General features: G+C 31.1%; 1 protein-coding gene across 3 annotated transcripts in view; it reads right to left on the bottom strand.

Annotated features, from left to right (window-relative positions):
* LOC123716038 (immunoglobulin superfamily member 10-like) overlaps positions 1-21,640 on the bottom strand; it is a 113,854-nt gene that overhangs the window by 48,094 nt on the left and 44,120 nt on the right. For all 3 annotated transcript variants that reach the window (XM_045671530.1, XM_045671533.1, XM_045671532.1), the window contains one exon: positions 14,464-14,633. In XM_045671530.1, the coding sequence (XP_045527486.1) occupies positions 14,464-14,569 (106 nt within the window). In that variant the 5' untranslated portion in view covers positions 14,570-14,633. The remainder of the gene's footprint in view (positions 1-14,463; positions 14,634-21,640) is intronic.

Here is a 21,640-nt window from a genome sequence, read left to right as displayed (position 1 = left end):
AACATCCGAGACGTCGAGTAACATAAAAAAATGTTTGTTCTGACCTTAGAGGAACCCATTTCAAATAAATATAGGAATAGGAATCACAGCGGTGACTTTTAAGTGTCAAAACTACACAGATAGCACAAAGACTTTTCAAATCTATTGTTTGGTGTATGGTACAATAAACTTACCGCTATTTTTGATAGTTAGCGAAAAATGCGAGATTTACTCTTTCTTTAGATAATTACGAATGATTTGTTAAATTTTAGTTTTGTAAACTGAATTTATTTTTAAGTGTAGATTAAAGCTGTTTTGTGTCGGTATGGTGACAATGAAAACATCAAGTTAAAAAATTACTGAGATATAAATGACACACAAATTACGTCATAATCATTATTATGTTTATTATTAGTTTGATTACGTTAATTTTTTTTGCGAAAAATGGGCACGAATACTTAAAAATTTAAAAGCAATAAAGTTTGGAAACTTTCAGGAAACTTGGAAACTTCTTGTTAACTTCCTTTAACATTTGTGAAATACCTATCTTTAATAGAAAGTGCTGAAAGGGCAAGTATCTGGCCCAGTGAGCAGTATCCGCCGTATTTCAATTAAGACAGCCGACAGATAAATAATTACAATACGCAGGGTTTACGCAAAAAACTCCTTTCTGGAGTAAGTATTCTAGTTTAAGAGCTGTCTTATTGCAAGTTTATTAATTTCAAAAGCTATTCCGTATTTTATTGTCGGGTACGATGAAGAAGAGGTAAATATGTCGTATGAACATTAAATGTATTATGCATAATACACAATTTTAATATGTTTTCTTCTACCTTATGAATCAAGTATTACGGAAACAAGGTAGATGGTTATTAATTATCAAGCATAACTGCAAAATTCAAGAATACGAAAGGGCCTAAAAGGTACAGAAATTGATACGTACTATATTATATTATTTTTAATGCGATATATTTCGTTTCCTACACCATACCACAGTAATGAAAAATAAAAATAGATTTTACTAAGTGAAGTGGCACTGCAATTAAAATTAAGTTTACACGCTCGTTTTTTAATCCCTTATGTTTTAAGATTGACTGATCAATTTGTTTGTATCACGGAAACATGACGAGAATGTATTAAACATTTTAAGAGTAGATATTTCAAATAATTCGTTCGTAATAAAAAAAGCGACTTATTAGCGTATTAAATTAAATACGTGAACATTATTTTGTATGTTAAATGCTGTTATTTCTAATAAATGTACATCAAATGTTTGTGTCCTAAGCTATCAAAAAACAATAAAACGCCTAGTCGGTTTTGATCCTTTACGGTTGTCTTCCGCCAGAATAGTTTTTGCTTGATCAATCGACGTAATTCCGCATAACATTATTTATAATTGGTGTATTCTGTCAGCTCAATGTCGTATTTTACTGTCATTATATGTTTGAATACCTAAGATTTAACTACGACCTTTATACTTATTGATTAAAAAATAACGTTACAATTGTGTTTCTATATTAGAATTCGTTTCGTTGATAATTTTTAAGACATGTAGATAATATCTGCCGACCATATATCGTTGCTTTAGTTAGGCTTTTAATCACTGAGAGTTAAGAAATATTAATTCCGCACATAGATGAAACGAACATCCAAAGCCAGGGCAGAACTAAAACTACTTGCACCATCACTTGCACCTTAAACCGTATAACTATTAATTGCATTAACTCAGTAAAATGTCTCTTAGATATAAAATATTGTTAAATTTATTAAATCTCATAGCACTCTTTAAAATTCCCATCAGAAGATAGTCGCCAATTGGAGCTATAAACTCGAAACATGGCTCCCATTAGGCGGCAAATTCGATGTGATTTACATAATTTAATCCCCCTAAAAGACCCTATTCAAATTGACAGATGTATTTATACTTACTTGATCAATTATAACGATATGCTCCCAGAATCTGAATATTGATGAACCGGAAGTGTTAAAATTATTCGAGAATTGAATCTACTTATTTATTTACACGGGATTTATTCACGCAATTCAAATAATATTATATATCGCTATGATTAATAGCACTTCTTAATAATCTTACCTAAAATAATAAATAATGTATTAATAACCGTGTCTAAAAGCGCTATATTTATATAGATGTATTTACATTCACTGTTTATAAAATCAATTACATTTCAAGAACAACTCCCTAAGTTGATTCTAATTAATTTTCATTACAGTGAATTGTAATTAAATATTTAGAATCTCAACTATTATTACAAAGCAAAATAAATTAGTTTCTCTCGAAACTTGTACTGATCCGAATTGAAATTTTTTTTGTGTTCATAGTCCATAAGGCAAGCGAAACTGCGAGAAACAGGTGGCTTATAGTCTCACGTTCACCGGAAAGATTATAATTAAATATCTATATTACGTAAAGCACTTCGCTGTGCTTAAATCCGAATCCAATAATTCATAATACAATCCACTAATTTAGGTCACTTATAATAGGAGTGCCACTTGAGTTGGGAAAACATAGCATCTTTAGTAATCGCAACAAGCAATAAAGGGGTTGCGATAATCAATTCAACAACTGTAATTGTTATCGTTTTCAAGTCTATAAATCTTTGGGTTACAATCAAAACAATGCTCTGCAATTTACGGAATGTGCCTACCCTTTGTTGGCCGACCTATAGTAATGTGACCTTGAAGTATTCGATAACTTTAGTATTATAATAATTATTATATTGCTACAGTTATCAAATAGTTCACTATAATTTCTATAAAATATTAAATTCCTACCGAATTTTGTGGCGTGGCGCGGTGGTGGCATCCTGCATGAAAGTTTATTAATTATGGAATATTCTTCAACTGTTGTAAAATACATTTTATGAATTATTTAGCCTAAACTGTTGATACAGCTCCTGACGTTAACAAACAAAACATAAACACTTATAGGTTACCTGCATCCATTTCGATTTTATATAAAATATTTTATATCATTCGTCATCTCTTCTTTAAGAATTGTTTGTCAACATTTTATCACTATTCAAACCTGCAAAATCAGGATAGTTCTACGTTAAGAAAATAGAAAAATAATAAATGCATGTTAAGACAAACTTGATTGAATAAAATTATTTCAAGTCTGTATAATATTCGAGTCAACATATTCTTTCCACATGCACTTTCACAACAGTATTTTTATTACTCCTGCCTAAGGAAACACGGAGTGATTGGGCTAAAGGCCGTATTGCCGTGGTGGAATTTAAATAAATTTCACGATTTACTTTACTTTCAACGCAACGAATATGTATTAAATAATGCAAAGAAAGCCCCTTTTTCTTCGTAAGTACTACACTTAGTATAAATGCTAGAAACTATATAAGGATATCGAATAGTTTATCAACATCGTATTCGTGGGTACGAAGTTAGCTATCAAGGTGGTACTAGAAACCTAGTTGACAGTAGAATTAATCTTCACTGAATTCGGTAACAAGAACGTAATTCGTCGCACCGAGCTGCAGCCGAGCGTAATCTCACTAAATTGACACTCAACAAGAACGCACCAGGCATAAGGAAATGCCATCTGACTGAGGATTACGTCGAGATTGCCGATAACATCTCCATCAATGTGCTTTATTTAGATGTTCAAAATTGTAATTTTAAAAATATTTAAAAAAAATATAATTTTAATAAAAATTGCTATATATCATAAGTCCTCCCGTGAGTAAGAGTGATGCTTTCCTTTCATTTGTAATATAAGGTGTACCATAAGGTGGTATATTAAATATTCGTAAGAACGCCTCCCAACAATGATTCTATTCTAAAGAGGTTCTAAAACTAAAAGTATAAAGAATTTGTTTTTAGAAAGCACATGCTGACTTTGATTTATTTGTTCACGTATGAGACATTTAACAATTCGTTCTAGCAGTCACCCTCGGTGTTGCGTTATTGTAGCCTTGTTCAGACACGAGGGGCTCTAGTAAGACCGATAACGTCTTTACACCGACTCTGCTAGGGTCTAAAGGCGAGGTGAAAAGTTGTACGAGCTTTATTCACCTAATAACCATGTCTGGGTATTACGTATAAGGAAATAAATACTTGCCCAAAATATCACAGTAAATATAAAATAAATTTAAAACATCAAAGAGCAATATAAAAAAGTTCGTAGAGACCACAAGCAATGCATTTTGACGGAGTGTAATATAATTAGAAAAGTCTTGATTTAATTGTCATGCTTGTCCTAGTGGTTTGGTATTTCTATAATCTGCAAATGTTAATGCACTTTACAGAACTGTTGTCGAGAATGTTGTGTGCGTCAGCGACATTGTTGCGGAGGGTCTAAACTCTAAGGTAATAAGACGTAACTCATAATAATTCAGTCAATATAATAAAATATGGCGTATATTTTTAAACACTAAGTTATTATAATTTATAAAATTGATATTTTAAGACAAATACAGCTGAATTAAAACGAATTAATTCGTAAATATATGGTGCCTATGCGTTAAAGTAAAACAGGAAATTTGATTGAAGTATTCTCAAATATATATTATTTAGATAATTCTCAATAACTTCCTGTAAAAATCTACAATAAGGAATTTTTAATATATGTATTATTACAAAATATATGTTTATTAAAAAAAATACTATATAACAAATTCCACTTGTAAGAATATTTTTTTTAAAACAAGGAGAGTTTTAAATTAAATTTTAATCTGGTTCGGAATGTTTGAAAGCTTTATTAACAGGACTAAACAGATATTCGAATAATTAAAAAATTCCAGCTACATATTGTGTACATTAAGAAAGTTTTGCTGTAACGGGTTGAGGTTTCGTACAAAACTTTTCTAATTTATTCATACCGACCGTCTTTCTTTCACAAACAGGCGAATGAATGTTATGGAAATCAACCTTTAACTCTTGTTGGAAATTCAAGCTAGCTTAAATTTCTTTAATATGGATACTGAAACCATCAGTAATAAAGTTAAAATAACTCAGAGACTTCTGAATACTTATGGATAAAAACAACAACTAAATTAGAAGCTTAAAATGTTTGACACAGAAATAATGAATTTTAAAATATAACATTTTGAGCACGAATGTACTTTTCTATTCTTTTAAACGAACGATGATTCGAACGATGTATGTTCATGCTTCCGTTTATTTGTAGATACGCGAATCGCTGCTCAATTTTTCCATATAATATTGATCGTGTGCTTCTGTGCTAAGTATACAATAAAATTGTATAATATAATCGGTATGATCATGAAAGAGATACAGAAATCTGTGGCCCAGACCTAAAGGTTGTAGCGCCATTAATTATTATTATACAAGTATGATAAATCATTGTATTTCCATAAGAGTGTTAGAACGTTTATTCTGTTTTATAGAGAAACGATACCCATCGGATGATTGACTTAAAGTTGCTTCGTATAATAAACTGTTAAAAACGTTTCACCGCAACATCTAATTACGAAGTTAATTACGGGTCTCGTAATATATTTCGTCTATTTTTCTTTCCTTTTCTTCAAGGTTTTTAAAACTGCGATGAAGGGAGCAATTAAGACACTTATTCACAGTGTAATTCTATCTCTATTACTTTTAAATCCTATTTTCTTCATCACAAGAAACACCTTTTGAATTGTATATAAAACTAAGAATAACTTCTTTAACGAATATAAACAGAATGCAATACATTATTATTATTAACGTTAAGCGAGAAAGATATGAAATAAATAATGTTTCAATTGATTTAAGAAGTGTTAAGAAAATGTAAAGAAGAAATATAATTTGTTTAAGGTTCATTTTCTACTTAAATTTGTTGTAAAATACCTTCCTCTTTAGTTATGTTTTTGTTTTTCTGACATGTTTTTAATAAATACCTATGCAACACCCACTATACTAAGACATTTAATCTTCTAGACACAAAAAATACCTCAAACGTCAATTAAAACTAAGACACTTCTCACTTTATTTAACTTATTTTAAATGACGGGATAGGATTGAAAATGAGCTATATATGATGAGAACTAATGACATTATTGTGACAGTGTAGACACAAAACTATGGAAAAGAAAAGATTCTAGCCAGGATCAGGATGGATCACTTGAAATTATAATTCTCAACGGAAATATTAGTCAAAAATCTAAATACTGAAACGAAGATTACGTAGTCGTTATAATATTTTTAATTTGCCTGCGTCCAGGACATTTTTATTGCGGAGCATAGTGCTTGTGTATTGTGGTCGTATTGATAGACTTTAGACTTTAATAGCCTTGTGAAAAGTGTTTAAAGAAAATAAGTGTCGGAATACCTAAGTTACCAGCATATGAAGTATTAACACATGATTTTAGATCGTATACCTTATTATAGGTCTATTAATAACATCATATAAACATTATATAATTATTATAATGTTGTAATATGAGCATTATAACAGTATATAAAAAAATATTAAGTACATAAAAATGTTCTTTTAAATATTTTGTTTTGTATGAAGATGTCGCTCATCTCTTATACATTAACCCACAGGGCATGGCACAAAGCGAACCGAGGACTTGTGTAATTTATTCATAGTCGAATAATGACACTCGATTACTTTAACATTAAATCTTTTTCACTGAAACGAGCCTTTTGAATTCTTTTTTCTGACGAGGGCTCTGTTCCACATAACACTTTTATTAAAATTAAATTGTGAACTAAATTAATTAATTAGAGGAATAAAAATAAAGCTACGTTTTGATAAGTAAATCGCTCTTTAATACATATTTTATAAATATACTATACACATTCTGTTTTTGTTTTAAAATAAAATACACGAATCCTGCATGTACTTCCGCTGACCTGTTAAACTAGCTAAAGGAGCCATAGCAGAGTATTTCATTTTATTATGTCTTAATGCGACAATTATTTCTATTAATGAACCGTCTCTCGTCAGCTCTGCTTGTTTGCTCAACGCAAAAACTCGACATCTTTGGACTTGGTAGAAACAAAAAGGAAGACTTCTCTGTCTGGATATTGGTTTGAATGAGAAAAGGCATCATTTTTAAAGTAGTTTGTTAGTGTTCTGTTTACCTTTCTTCTACGTTATTACAGGATCGTACTTGGCCCATTTGCTCTAAATTGAATTTTTATTTATTAAATACAATTGCTAAGATTCAGTTACGATTTATGAAACTACATGAATCTTGAACTGCTAAAACTTCACAAAGTTATATAAATACATTTCTAGTGTAGTGATTTCTACAGAATTTAATTCTTCGCCTTTAGTTGAAATTACTTGTTTAAATCAAGATTAACAAACTCGTCAAACATTTACATCGTAAAAGACCTTTTAAAATTTGATTTATGATAATTTAAGCAGTTTGCTGGATAAAGACAAATTATTAAAATAACATCAAGACTTCTCTGTGATATAACAAGCTGCTTAACGAGGTCGTTTTTAACTAATAAAAATGTAGTTTCACTAACTTAACCTACTATTATATCGCAACAAAGATATGTTTATGACGACACGATATGTGTGTTGACAGATGTTCAGCTAGTCGTTAGCGCGCATGGACATTAATTATATAAATATATGCATGATATCCGTACTTATAAAAAAATATCCCATAACCCAGTCCTTTTGTGTGCAACGGCTTACTTTAGCCTAGTAGTAAACTTGATGAAAAGTAGAATAATCGATGGTGTGTGATTTAAATTGCCGAAACAATTAAATTAAAACCTTAAAATAAGTTAAAAAGACAAATGATCCAACAATCGGACATAATCGGAAACTGGATACTGCAAAAGAAAATGTAATCTTCGTTTGATGGAAATAAATTAAAAATTATTCCTATGCTTACACGAAATGGCAAACTTTTTAACACCGAATCAAACAATCTTTATTGAACTAATGAATATTGAAATAAAAGCAAACTCTTTGGTTAAAACAAGTTTTAAAACCATGCCTAGTTTCCATATGTTTGACCTTGTGAATATAACATCTATAATAATATAATAAGATAAATAATACTTTGACTTTTTAATATTTTAATAATATTTAACTTTAAACTTTTTGACTAATCCGCTCTTTTATGATTCTTTGAAATAGTACTTTATTTAATTCTTTAATGTAAGATAAATATTCAACAACTGCGTTAACAGTAACTAATATTTAAAACAAAATACAAGAAAAGAATTGTGTATCAAAGTACTTATATAAGAAAACCTACATGTATTTTTTTATGATTCGTTTTTTATCAAGCAAACGGGAGAACCATAAAAGGCAGTGGCCGCAGCTCAATCACACTTATTTTAGTGGGAGGAGGAGCTATAACTAACTGAAAGACTAGAAAATCATCAATCATTCCAGCCATGGTATTGCGGAGGAACTACACTACATGTAGAACACTATTTCTTGTTCTTATAATTTACCCATATGTACGACCATTTTCATATGCGATTTAAGACGTAGATTTGAAATTCTATAAGCAACGCATTAAATTTATAAACGCTATTTAATCTATTATTTTAAGTACTTTAGTACATAAATACAATATTATTCATATACAACGTACGAACTATCATGCATTAGTTTTAATATAAAAATAATTTTATTTTAAAACAAAGTTTATTTTACTTTTGGTTAAATGACCATTGATTAACTAAATTAATTCTTCAACATAAACGATTGCACTTCCATATTTAAAACTACCTTTAAATAAAATGTAACACGTAATTTACCACAAAGATAGTTGCGTACCTGATACATGTACCGTTAATGACCTACCGATATTTCTTATTTCCATTGAGAAGAGAATTCAATATATTAAACTATAATTTATTTATTTAGATACGGGGTACTTATGCTTCTGAGTAGCATCAATATATGTATAATATATAATGGATTGAAGATTGTCTTGTCTCTTTATATAATATAAAACTCATTGAATTTGGGCACTGACGAGTTCCTATTATATAAATAAATTAAAAAAAACATTTTATGTTTAGTTCCCTTATTAATTTAAGGCCAATCAATACAAATAAAATATATTGTTATTTAATAGTATTTACCTACATGTTGTTAACAGACATTATGATTTTATGCCTGATTAGTTGACGGTTAAATTGAAGAAACTATAGGCAGTGAAATATGTGTTATACTTAAAGGCAATTAATAGTCATTTATAATAATTATTATGCCCAATTAGTCAATTAATAATAATAATTATTCCCTTAAACGAAATCTGCTTACAATTATACAATTTTAATATGGAGCAGGTTAAGTCTTACGTTGAATGGGAAAGTGAGTGAGTGATTTAGGTCAAGAGTTTGGTTTATTAATGGTGGAAACAAAGTTTTTTATATAATCGTTAATATTTTAAGAATATATTGCTTATATATAGATCAGATAGGTAAACACATAAAATCGTTATTTATTCGTGATATAAATTAAAGATTATAAGTATTTAAACGCGAATAAAATGTACGACTTGACTATAGACGATCAACACGTCTATAGTCGTTATATTAATTATGAACTTACAGTTTTACTGTTACGGAATACATAGCTAACGGCCTTACCTTCATAACCTATCAGAGAGTATGGGCCGTTCATGCAGCAATATATTTGTTTCGTATGTAATACGGAAATACGTCATAAGGAATCCTAGATGTATAACGACAGTGTATCATGAGCAGAAACCCTTGCTTGCTAAAAACTCTAAGAAAATAAAGCATTTTTTAAAATAACATATATCCAGGCCAACCCTCAGTACTTTAACCTAATATCAAAAGTATTAAAAAAAGGAATAAATTCAAAATTCAAAGGAATAATCAACAAATCTGAAAACCATCGCGTGAGATTCATATCTAAACGTCACACAATCACTTATCTATTAGATACGAAAACATCTGTATGGAGGAAACTTCGTGGGCCAGTGTCATTAAATTTTAAGATAATTGCCTTTATTGCTATCCTAAAGATACAAATCTGTATTTTACTTGTAGTGTTCGGATTATATTGTGCTTATTATTGCTTTGAAATAAATATTTTTATGTGTAGGTACTAATTTATTATACAGGCCTTAATACTACTACTAACTAGTGTCTAGTTGTATAATTTAGAAACCCCAAAACCACTTTGTCACAGTCTTAAAAATATCCGGTACAATATGACAACGAAACAGTTATTCTCATACATATTCAGGTATAATATATTAAATGCTTGGAATGATATAGGGCCTCCTTATACGCAATGTAAATTTGCTTACGGGTAGGGATGCAGGATATGAAAGGGTAAAAGTTATGGCAGCCCGTTTAGACCTATATAATTTCAATCAATTGTGTCAAATTGTTTTGTCTAACAAACCATCTTTTAACTAATTTTATAAATATAAGAGCACTTGTATACTTTAGCTGTTACAAACATATAAATAACTTTATATAAAGCCGTATATATATTTAAAGAAAATAACAGTATTGAAAACTAATTTATCAATAGTTTTGAGAATTTAAAATCAAACACATTATTACTAGTAGATGTCTACTTTCAAAATATTTACTGATAACTAGAGAATATAGAAAGTTCAGTGAAATTTACGACTTTTAATTTCCAATAAATGTAAAAGATGTGGTCATTAGAACTTTAATAGCCTAAATAGTAATCATCATCCGCAAATATTGAATGTAATGAAATAAATACGACGTTATAATAATTCATTATTACAGAATATATTACTGTAAGCCCAATAGTTCACTCGATTACTGCGGTCACAAATACTTACATCTTAATAACGACCTACGTAACACTGGTAGGAAACATCAACAATTTATTCAAAAGGTAGGCCCAAAGTGTAAATATCACAAAATATCCAATAGATTACAAAGGTGCTGGGTATAATTTTCACTGCATTCCTAAACAGACCCCTTAGAGATCCCGGCCGAAATATTTAGGTCAAAATACAACCCTTGTTCAAAAATTTCACCACATTCCTCACTCAATAAAATAAGATAGTGTCAGTAACTTACAGGACCCTCGCAATCCAGACACACATTAATAATTGCATACCTACTTCGTTTTTACTAATAAAATATTTTCATTATAATTCTTATAAGACTATTACTTCTTAAGTGTTATTATTTAGTCCTGCACAAGGAGCAAAATTGAGGGATATACCTCATTACTATTGAAATATGTATAAAAGTAAAATATTTTCCCAGGTTACTAACAGCGACACGAATAATACTAATTATTTCGCTGATGAAGATGAAGATTTCGATTATTCCGATTATTTTTATTTCGGTGAGCTAAGAGCGTAAATAAATATAATATTGTCTCGCTGAAAATCTTAAACAAAGAAAGTCGAGCATTATTCCTTGTTCGCCGTAATTCCCCTCAGCACGATATCTTGTGGTGAGTCCATTAATGGAACTAATTTCAAGCTTCACGCCTTTTCCTTGAGGTTTCTAAGTGATGGCTTCAACGTCACTTCTCATCAGGAAATATACATTGATTCACAGTAATCGTCCGCTATTAAGTCGTAAAAGATTAATTGTTATTTTATGCTGGCAGTCTAAGTGCGGACACTATGTCCACTTCAATTTTTCTACATAATACTGCTCCCGTTTATAGTATATATATAGTTACGGCCTGTATGTTTCTCGGGTTATGTTATGAAATGTACAGCTAATGCTAATGTTCATTAAAAAAAAAGTATTGTTAAGATAGTTTAAAATATATAGTACATTCATTAAATCATCTTGCCCTAGATATAATATTATTTTATACAAATAACACCCCAGAGTTATAAAGTATTCTCGCCCACATAATGCGTGACAATAAGCGTCTTACAGGGGTATTATCGAAACATAAAATAAAATCTTAGAGACTTATAAATTACAATGGCTTTTAAATACACTTAAATGTTACACAGACAGATTATTTACATAAGCAGGGGGCGTAGAAACTTTACTTATTGTCTTATTACAAGCTTGTCTACTTGCGTACAATTAGTTGGCACATTTTACATTTTATTAACTAAATAATCAGTTAAATGAGACGTGAAAGAACTAGTTGATCTAGTTCTTGACTTGTTTCACTACTTCACATAATTCACTTTACTGACTTAAAAGACACAAAGTTGAACAAAGAAAACCCGTAAGCATGTGTCGCAACTTCTTTTAAAATCTCTTCCCTACTCCGACTCGACATCCCACTTCGGCAGATGTTCGACGTCAATTCGTAAAGAACCGAATTAGTCAAATGAGCAATTAAGGTTATAGCAAGATTCCTAAGAATATGTTTCATAAAATTGTGAATGTGAATACGAAGTGGTATACGATTGACGAAACTTTTTTTTAAATAATACATGTATAGGTATATGACCGGCATCATCTGAAGATAAATTGAAGACTGGAGGAAAATGGCGCAGAATAGGGAGCGATAGAAGATTATTGTTTCGTTTACAAATATTAAATCCAACATTTAGAGTAGTATAGTCAGAAACGTTAGTAATAAATATACTATGTGGAAAACTTACGAACTAATCGCCTGTTAGAGGTATGCAGCCTTCCTTGTATTATATCTACATTGTCGTATCTATCGAAAACAATATCTTATACATTTTATCTCAGTAGCCACCCCTTAGCAGTATATCTCTTCGGTTAACATTTACATTAAGATGTTGATATTAAAACAAGATTTTGAGTATTGAGGGAAGTATAACTAAGCAACAAAGGCATTCGTTAAGTTATAATTAACATGTACGCAATCGTAACGATCCGTTGCAGGTCGTTATGGTAACGTAAATAGATTAGGTAACGACATCACGTCGCGTGATTAGCAAACATAAAGCGCTGTATTTACTGCGATGTATAAACTCTACCGCAATTTTGGAAATATGACTTATATTCCAAATTATAATTATATATATGATTTAGAGTATGAATATATAAATCGTGTAGTATATCCAAAAAATGGTAACCTATTATGAATACTGTATTACACTATTATTTCTCGTCTTGATTCGTGAAGGTTAACGAACATCACGTGAATAACTCCTCACAAGAAGCAGTGACAAAGGGTAAAAAGTGTTCCTAATGAATAGACAATTCATTTATTAACTACGTAAAGGTTTGTTGCAAATTGATTCAAATAATAGTATACGGGTTTTGAAATAACAAAACAAAAACAAGAACATTAAAAATTCAAAAGCATTAAAATCCCTCCATTTAAATGAACTCATAAATAAGCCAGAATCTCGTTTAATTCAGGAATAAATGTTACTAAAACTGGAATGCTTTATTGGCCCAAACAAAGTATAAAAATGATACATTTAATGTATATTTCTTTATTTGACGTTCATAAGTACAGTAACACAATGTACATCTATATAAATAAAGGATTTTTGACTTTGACTTTATGGCCATCGTGGTGTGGTGCGCTCGCATTAGTGTAAGTAAAAAAAAAATTAGGTATATATATATACCTATATATATAGCTCTCATATATAATCCACTTAACTCACAACAGCGTCGGGCCGTAAAGTCACAGGTGTTGTGTTTGGGAAATGAATAGCTAAAACGTAGTTCTCATGCCTTAATGCCTCACATCTTCTACGAATCTGTTTGTATATTACAAATGAAGTAACTGCTGGTAAAGTTTGTCGAGCGTAAATTTGATGAAATAGTAATAAATTTAATTGTTGTTCATTGTTATTAATCCACATTGCCACTAACTAATATATTTCAATCAAACAGACAGTTCGATTCTCCGTGAAATAATTGTTGAGACATGGAGAAATTTAGGGGCTAAAGGACTTAACAAATATACCTATTATTTATTTGACAACCCTATTTTTTGTCTCACATAACTTGCCACTTTCCTTTCTTATTGGCAGTGACGGTAACGAATCGAGAAGCATAGTTTTAAGTCAGTTAGTCGGCATTTTTATTACTTTTTAATAAGACCCCCTGTAGCCTATCAACGACGCGACTACGCGATCGATTTCTCGAAGTCAGAGTGAACATTCTGCAATGCCGTACTGAAAATACAGAGTGACGTACGAAAGAGATCAAGAGTACGTACGTTCTAGATTTGTGCGATAAGGATAGCTTTTCAGTTCCACACCAATCCAGACAGTTCACGAATATCGTTCACGATTATTGCCAGGGTTATATAAGTGGGCCAAAACAGCGAATCGTTCAAAGTGAGAATATTGTGACAAGTGATCAAGTACTGTGAGAGTGTGAAGTGCGCATAAATAAAGTACACAGTAAATTTTAATACTTCCTTGATAAATTTAAAATTAATCCTTGAAGAGTTTCGCGGCGTTTTCTACCTAACTTGTAACAATATAGATTATGAGTACAATAGACGTGTTATCTACAAAAGACATAACATTTATGAGAAATAACCATTTTCCTGCGGGTTCTCTAATTATGTTATAATAGACATAGGTATTTTTGAGTATAAGTGCGCTTCAAATAAGTAAAATACCTCACCTGGTTTGTCTAGATCGCTGAGGAACTCCTCAGTGTCGGTGTAAGCTGTGGTTATCCCCAGCATGATTGCTGTAAGCCAGATCAACGTGGGCCCAAGGCGCTTCATAGCCCCCAGTTTACGAGCACATCACTACACTACTCAGTGCACTAGCACTTCACTTATTATGTACCTGAAATAAAAAAAACAATATTTTGATCCTGCACATCAAGCTTCTTAGGAGGAAAAGAACGTTAGTAATAAAATACACTTAGGCAACAAACACGAACGCAAAAGTTAATTCGTATTTTTAAATAGAATACAGCTATTATATTCTTGTAAACTATTTCAGGAAAGTTTTTTAAATAACATCCAAGTATAATACGGAAAAGCTATTCAATCTTAAACAATGCTCCATTGGTTCGGTTTGAAGGGTTGTATATCTTGATTATGTACAGAAATTCGATATTTCAACAGAAATACACCTTTTGCTTTTTTCAATTATTTTTCTTCCGCGTTTTAATTTATTCTTCCGAAGAAAAGATTTTGGTCATATTTATTCAAAATTGTATATTTCAAAGGGTTTCGTTGTATAAATCTTAAAATAACTTAAACCCTAATACATTAAGGACTAAGGTTATTAATAAGATTTAATCTAGTTAACCTAATGACACCTACAGAGCAACTAGGCCATTTATATCAGTGAAATTTAGCTCTAGTAAACTGCGGTCGTGTTGAACGTCCGTCTCATCGTATGTCACCTATGCACTTAAAAACGTTTGCGAATCTGGAAAATAGTAATCGGGATAAGCTGCCGCAACTGAAAACCTTCATATAGTATTTATGAAAATAGCAAATATGACCCTTAAAAACAAAGAAGAAATTGCATGAGAATAGTATTTTTAATACTCTTTTATGGCGCTTGGACAGATAAGAATATATATATAATATATAATTTGACAGTTACAGGTAATACGTAGAGGTCCAGACAATAAAAATAGCCTTATGTGACTGGCAAATTGGAGGGAACAGGCCGATCAAGCTAAGGCCCTTACGGGTAATGATCGTTAGTATCACACAGGCGCTGAGGCTTGTCGAGTAGAGGAAATCGGAGACTCCTATTGAAGAAGAAGACAGCAAATATGGAGATATTGTGTATATTATTATAGTTGTTGTGACCATTCCATTTTATTAGAAATTCACAAAATTTTTTTTTTCTTGTTTTTTAGTTTAGTTATATTTTCGGAAAATATCTTATTAATGGTAATGTATGTACGTAGTTTATGATAATACATTTAATTCCTTTCTACAATTTTTCACCAGACATTTCCACCTCAAAATGAATCAACTGTTAAGTAATTACACTGGTAACTCAGAATCTATTACGACAGAACACCATTTCTCTCAAGGGTAACCTTTTTCACCACTAAAAAAAAATGTAACCCTTAAGATTCTTGTGACAGATGGACAGCGTGATGAGGGTCCAAACTCGGCCCGCACGTGACTTACCTATAGAGTAGCTTGATTGAAGCCCAAGGTATGATATACCCAAGATAAAATAATCAGAGTAATTACATTTTCACTCCAACACTTCTTACCCACCCTATCGTGGTGATTATGTAATCAATTTAATAAAAAAATATTTTACAATCTCCATTACTTACGTTCGAATTATTTTTTTCTTTTAGAGAAGTTATAGCGTTGTCTTATATCAAAGCATGTTCATTTATTCAATTAAGTTCCATACATATTTATTAACGACAAACAAATAAATGGTAGGTTTTTAATTGGTATTTAAACAATATCAATGAACAAACGAGGAAAATCGGTTTTCTTTCCATTTCGTCATTTGTTTTTTTTCATTGCTTGCGATACTAGGCTTATGTCGCATATCTCACCCGTCGGGAGTCAAAAGTTTTATAACTATCGCAGAGGTATTAAATAGAGTTTGCACTTATGCATACGCGCAAAGTACATTACTGAAGTTAAATTATTATAGTATGCATGGCTACTGTCAAAAAAGGATAGGCGTGCTACATGAATTAGTCTCATACATTTATTTATTTGTTACATTATACGTCCAAATAGTTACATCATTTCATAATATAAAATTCAAAAAAACTGGCTTGCCAAACCCAAAAAGCCGGAGGCGTGTTTCAGGCACAGGATCACCTACATGCCTATTAGATTGGGAAATTATCATGAAACAGATACAGAAATCTGAGGCCCAGACCTAAAAAGGTTATAGCGCCACTGTTTTTTTTTTAATTTACGTATCCACTAGCGACAAAAAGGTACATGATTTAATTACTTTCAGTAATAGAAACATGTAAAATCTCTGAAAATAATCTTAAACATAGTAACAAGAATGGTTTGTAAATTCGATTTCCTCTAAGGAAGTCCTTTGCCCCGGAAAAACCTTATTCGTATTGAAAAGCTGAGACTTAACTCCAGTGGTGAGGGCGTGACACCAAGAATTAAAACATGTTAAAAGTATATGATTTCTATGTTAATCTTAAACTGTTGTTTAATTGCAATTTTTCACGATATCAGCAGAGATCTAGACTCTATATATTTAGTAGTATAAATGTAGGTCTAGAGTTTACCACTATTAAAATAGCAATAAAATTAATCAACATTTTGTAATATGGCCTATAAATGAGTATTGCAATAAATTATATATATTTATCTTCTGATTGCTATTTTTTATAAAAACTAGAAATTATATATATTATATGGTTAAAACAAAGTGATATAAAGCAAAAGTAATAAAATATATATTATATCTATAGCTTTTTTTATCCAATAGAAAATAAAATGTAACTACCACAAATGATGGACCCAGTTAGTAGATGTGTGACTGGCGTTTGAGGGAGAATAACGCTGTTTTCTTAAAACCCTGAAACCCGTCGTATCCTCTTGGACCTCCGAAAACCTCCTCTGGGAGGCGATTATTCAATCCGCCATAGCAAATGACTACTAAAGCAAACTGTGTGCCATCAAGGTGCGGCACCGAATTAGTCCCGTTAACACAATTCATAGAACTTTGTGTATAAAATACATATATAATGACCTCATCCCCTCTCTAAAAATATCGTAGACTGCGATGACCATCCGCAATTCTACACGTGCGTGTGTAGGTCCCATAGCGAAAATGACAAAACAGACCGACTCATCGAGCACATCCAAACGACAACAAAGTTCCTGCTCGAAAGGGTTCCGACCGTTGAAATCGTGATACGACGACCGTCGTTCCACAACTGAGCGTTTTCTAAGGCAGATTTGCACACCTCCGATTTGTGCTGCCCACTGAAGTATTTTTGAACCAATTCGACTGAGGGTCCTTCAATAAAAGAGCGAACTGCATTAAAAAAATATTCAACCCTGGTGTTGCAAGTGTACATGAGCGGCGGTAAGAACTTAACATTGGTTTTTTGAGTTTTATCTCGTAAAAAAAAGTTATTTAACTAAATTTTATTAAATTAAAATAATGAACGTTCGCAATATAAGATAATATTTTATGGACTCGTTAAACATTTAACAAAGTTTTCAAATACAAGATACTTAATTAACTGTTTATCATAACTGGTATTTTATAGATCCGCCTACTAGCAAATATTGTTCACCTCGAATCCACTTAATAAATATGCTCTGGTTAGTAACTTTTAAACATTAAAATTAAATCAAATAATTACTTGTTATAACCTAATTTATTTCATGTTGATAAGTGAAAGACTAGCTTAACAGCGTATCTAAACTCTGAGGTCGTGCCGAATTTTAACCACGGCTTTGTTCCTTTATCTTCAATTAATATTTGCTATTATGGTGAAGGTAGTTAATAAATATACCTGACACAAAATCTAAACATACATAAAAAAAACTACATGCAACTCGAGACCCATAAATGGTTTTACGCCAGTGAATTATTATTTTAAACGTAACGATTTCGTCGACGAGTTCGATGCGTCAGTATTTAAAGCTAATAAAAATTAATTTGTTACTTCAAAAATCTGTACATCATTAAGTACGAACGTACCATTGGAGTTTGGTTACTGAACGTAATATGACATTTAAAATATTACTTAAGGAAAGCTTTAAAAGACTACAAATCACTGTGTGAAACTCATTGCTCCAGTTAAGCTGACAGATTTGACAAAGCACAGTTAACTTTACAACAGCTTATCTGATCGTAAGTCGTTTACAATTGTGTTTCAAGTCTACGAATAAGCGATAGTTTTATTTTTTGTTGCGCATTAAACTTAAAAAATATTACCTATCACAAGTACTTACATCTGGACAAGATTGAGTTATCATGTTTCTTCTGAAAATGAATTAAAATGTTCTTCACTTATTCTTTTTATATTACTTACTAGCGGACCCGAGAGACGTTGTCACAGGCCTTAAGTAAAAAAAACATCTAATTGTAAATCTAAAGGATTCTCGCATCCACTTGAACAAAAACATTCATCAAAATCGGTTTAGGACTTTAATTGCAAATTAGAAGTATACTCATACAGAAAGAGTCAATAAAAACGACGATACGATATTTAGAAATCAATCTGCTATATGTAATATAATAGGTTTGGGAAAAAGTTTTTTTGCATTTTTTAAGAAAATTCACAACATTTTTTAAAAATTTATATGTATTTAGGTACCATTTTGTTCGATAACTTTTTAACATCTTGTAGGTGACATCATGACCCATTGCTATAGAAATCTGATTGATGAAGGCTTCTGATCAAAATACCGCGACAATTGGTTTTGGTAGTCCTGATAATGATGTTAACCTGACACTGCCTAAAGAATTCTGAAGAGACCGAAGAAGGTGGAAATCTGAAGGCGCAAGGTCAGGATTATACGGCGGATGCATTAACATCACCCAGCCAAGTTCTCTTAATTTTTTCTGAATGGCTAAAGATGTATGAGGTCTAGCATTATCATGATGAAAAACCACACCCCTTCTGATGATTAATTCCGGCCGCTTTCTCGCAACTTCTTGCTTTAATCTCATAAGTTCTTCTTTAAGCAGCAGAGTTCAGAATCGATGGTCCTGCCTGGTTGTAACAGCTTATAATGAATAATGCTCTTCCAATCCCACCACGCACCCAGCATCACCTTGTTGCGAGTTAACACGGGTTCGCCACAGTCTGTGAAGCCTGACCGGCCTTTGACCACGACTTTTTTCGCACGTTCTTGAAACGTACGAACGTGATCCATCACCAGTTATCACCAGTATCATAGTTTGAAGATTAGGAATTATCTTCTTTAAAATTTAAACTTTTAATGATACCAAAACCAGCCAGCCAGTTCTTACATACTACATAATGCGAAAAGACTTTTTTACACAGTTGCTCAAAAAGTATAGCGAAGTATAGCGTTCGGGATGTGGGCTATTACGCTCAGGCACACTCGTGCTCTTTCTTTGCCTTTTCCGCACTCGTGCGTTCTCTTTCCTAACTGTCAAAAAATGTCTATTGAAAAGAAAAAAAACAACCACGAAGTTTTTACTAAAAAAAATCATAGAAGTTTTTATGATTCATGCTAATATTTCTAAAAAGAAGCAACTAATTTATTTCAATCAAGAAGCAACTTATGTGTAATTTAACAAATATGTAGCTGCTATGCCATGGTGTTAATAAACGTTCAAGTAAATTTATTAAAATGTTTCCTGTTCGCTATCCCTTTTCCGTTTGTATGTATGATTTTATGGGATTTTGTTTTATTAGTACATAGTTACATAATTTATTAATAACAGTATATGTTCATAAGTTATATCTCTCTTTAATTTGTGTTTAATCAATTTAATAATTTTTTTTGTTATTTTTGATATTAGAAGAAACATAAAACTCGAGTGTTGATAAGGCAAAGAATTCAAGGCAAGTATTATTATTAATTACAAAAGGGGTTGCAACAGTTCTTAACTGGTAAATAATATTAATTATAAACCTGAAAAATCTTTGGTGATCCTGACAAAAAACTATAATGGTAAATAAATAGTACTGATGACGTAATATTTACACAATTTGGAAATACACGAAAAAAAACCAATTGTAAACTTCGGGTTCTTTGGAGTCGTTTTAAAGGTTTAACTTGAATACCTTGGAGCTAGAAACCGCCTATTACACAAAAGTAAAACTAATAACTAATAGTATACAATTAAAGTTTTGCTATATTAATTGTATATACGGATTGCGTATAGTAAAGATGTACTGTCAGGTAAAATAGTTTAAGATTTTTATAATTGGTTTTAATAACTAGAAATTTGTAAAAGATGTATTTCTTACGCTCTGCGATTAGTTATAATATTTATTCACGTAGCCATATAAGGCAAATGAAAATGTTATCTTGTGCCCTGCTATTTAGTATAATTTGTAATATATCTATGATCTATCTTACTATCTATGTAAAAGATAGTGTCGGATAATCGAAAGCAAAGATCATAGAAAAAATATTTAAAAAGAACTATGTTATTCGCACAGTATTTCTATTGCGTGACTCCTTCACATAAAATTAAATCGTTGCATATTTTTCATCTTATAATAGAGATATTTGGAAGAAGAAGATTTTGAATATGGAATTCGGCCAGGTCATCTTTCAAAATACGCTATTTCTATAAACCAAGTAGCGGACAGCTTAAACAGATGACGCAATCTCCACTGTCACGAAATAATCTTTACAAAGGGAAAAATATTTTAATATTAATAATTATTTTATTATTATATCAATATTTTACCTCACCAATCCCTTCCCTTCCTGGAATGTTTTCGTTACTTATAACTCAGGCCGGTTCAATTATCCATTACTTTCATCGTACAAAATTAAATATGTCTCATTATTTTGCCAAAATATTTGATTACATTAATACTAAACTAAGAGTTTTTTGTTAGCTTTAAATATTTAGATTAGACTTAATATTATTTAAAAACAAAATCTCCTACATTAAGTATAATTTTTGAATACAATTATTCTTAAAAAATAATCCTGACTAAAGTAAATCTTTCATCAGGTGTTTTAAGTAATAAAATTCTCAAACGCCCAATACGTTTCACGGCAACACTCGTAGAATGGATATGAAATATAACATCCTTACATAAAATACCATGAACGTAATAAATAAAAGGCAACAAAACTTGGAAACCATAATATATTTCGCCAATAAAATGTTCTCGTACTATGATTACGACATACCACTGTTTGATT

This window comes from Pieris brassicae, chromosome 11, assembly GCF_905147105.1.
Source record: "Pieris brassicae chromosome 11, ilPieBrab1.1, whole genome shotgun sequence".
NCBI lineage: Eukaryota > Metazoa > Arthropoda > Insecta > Lepidoptera > Pieridae > Pieris > Pieris brassicae.
The sequence above is the reverse complement of the archived record's forward strand: the minus strand, read 5'-3'. Positions and strand labels throughout refer to the sequence as shown.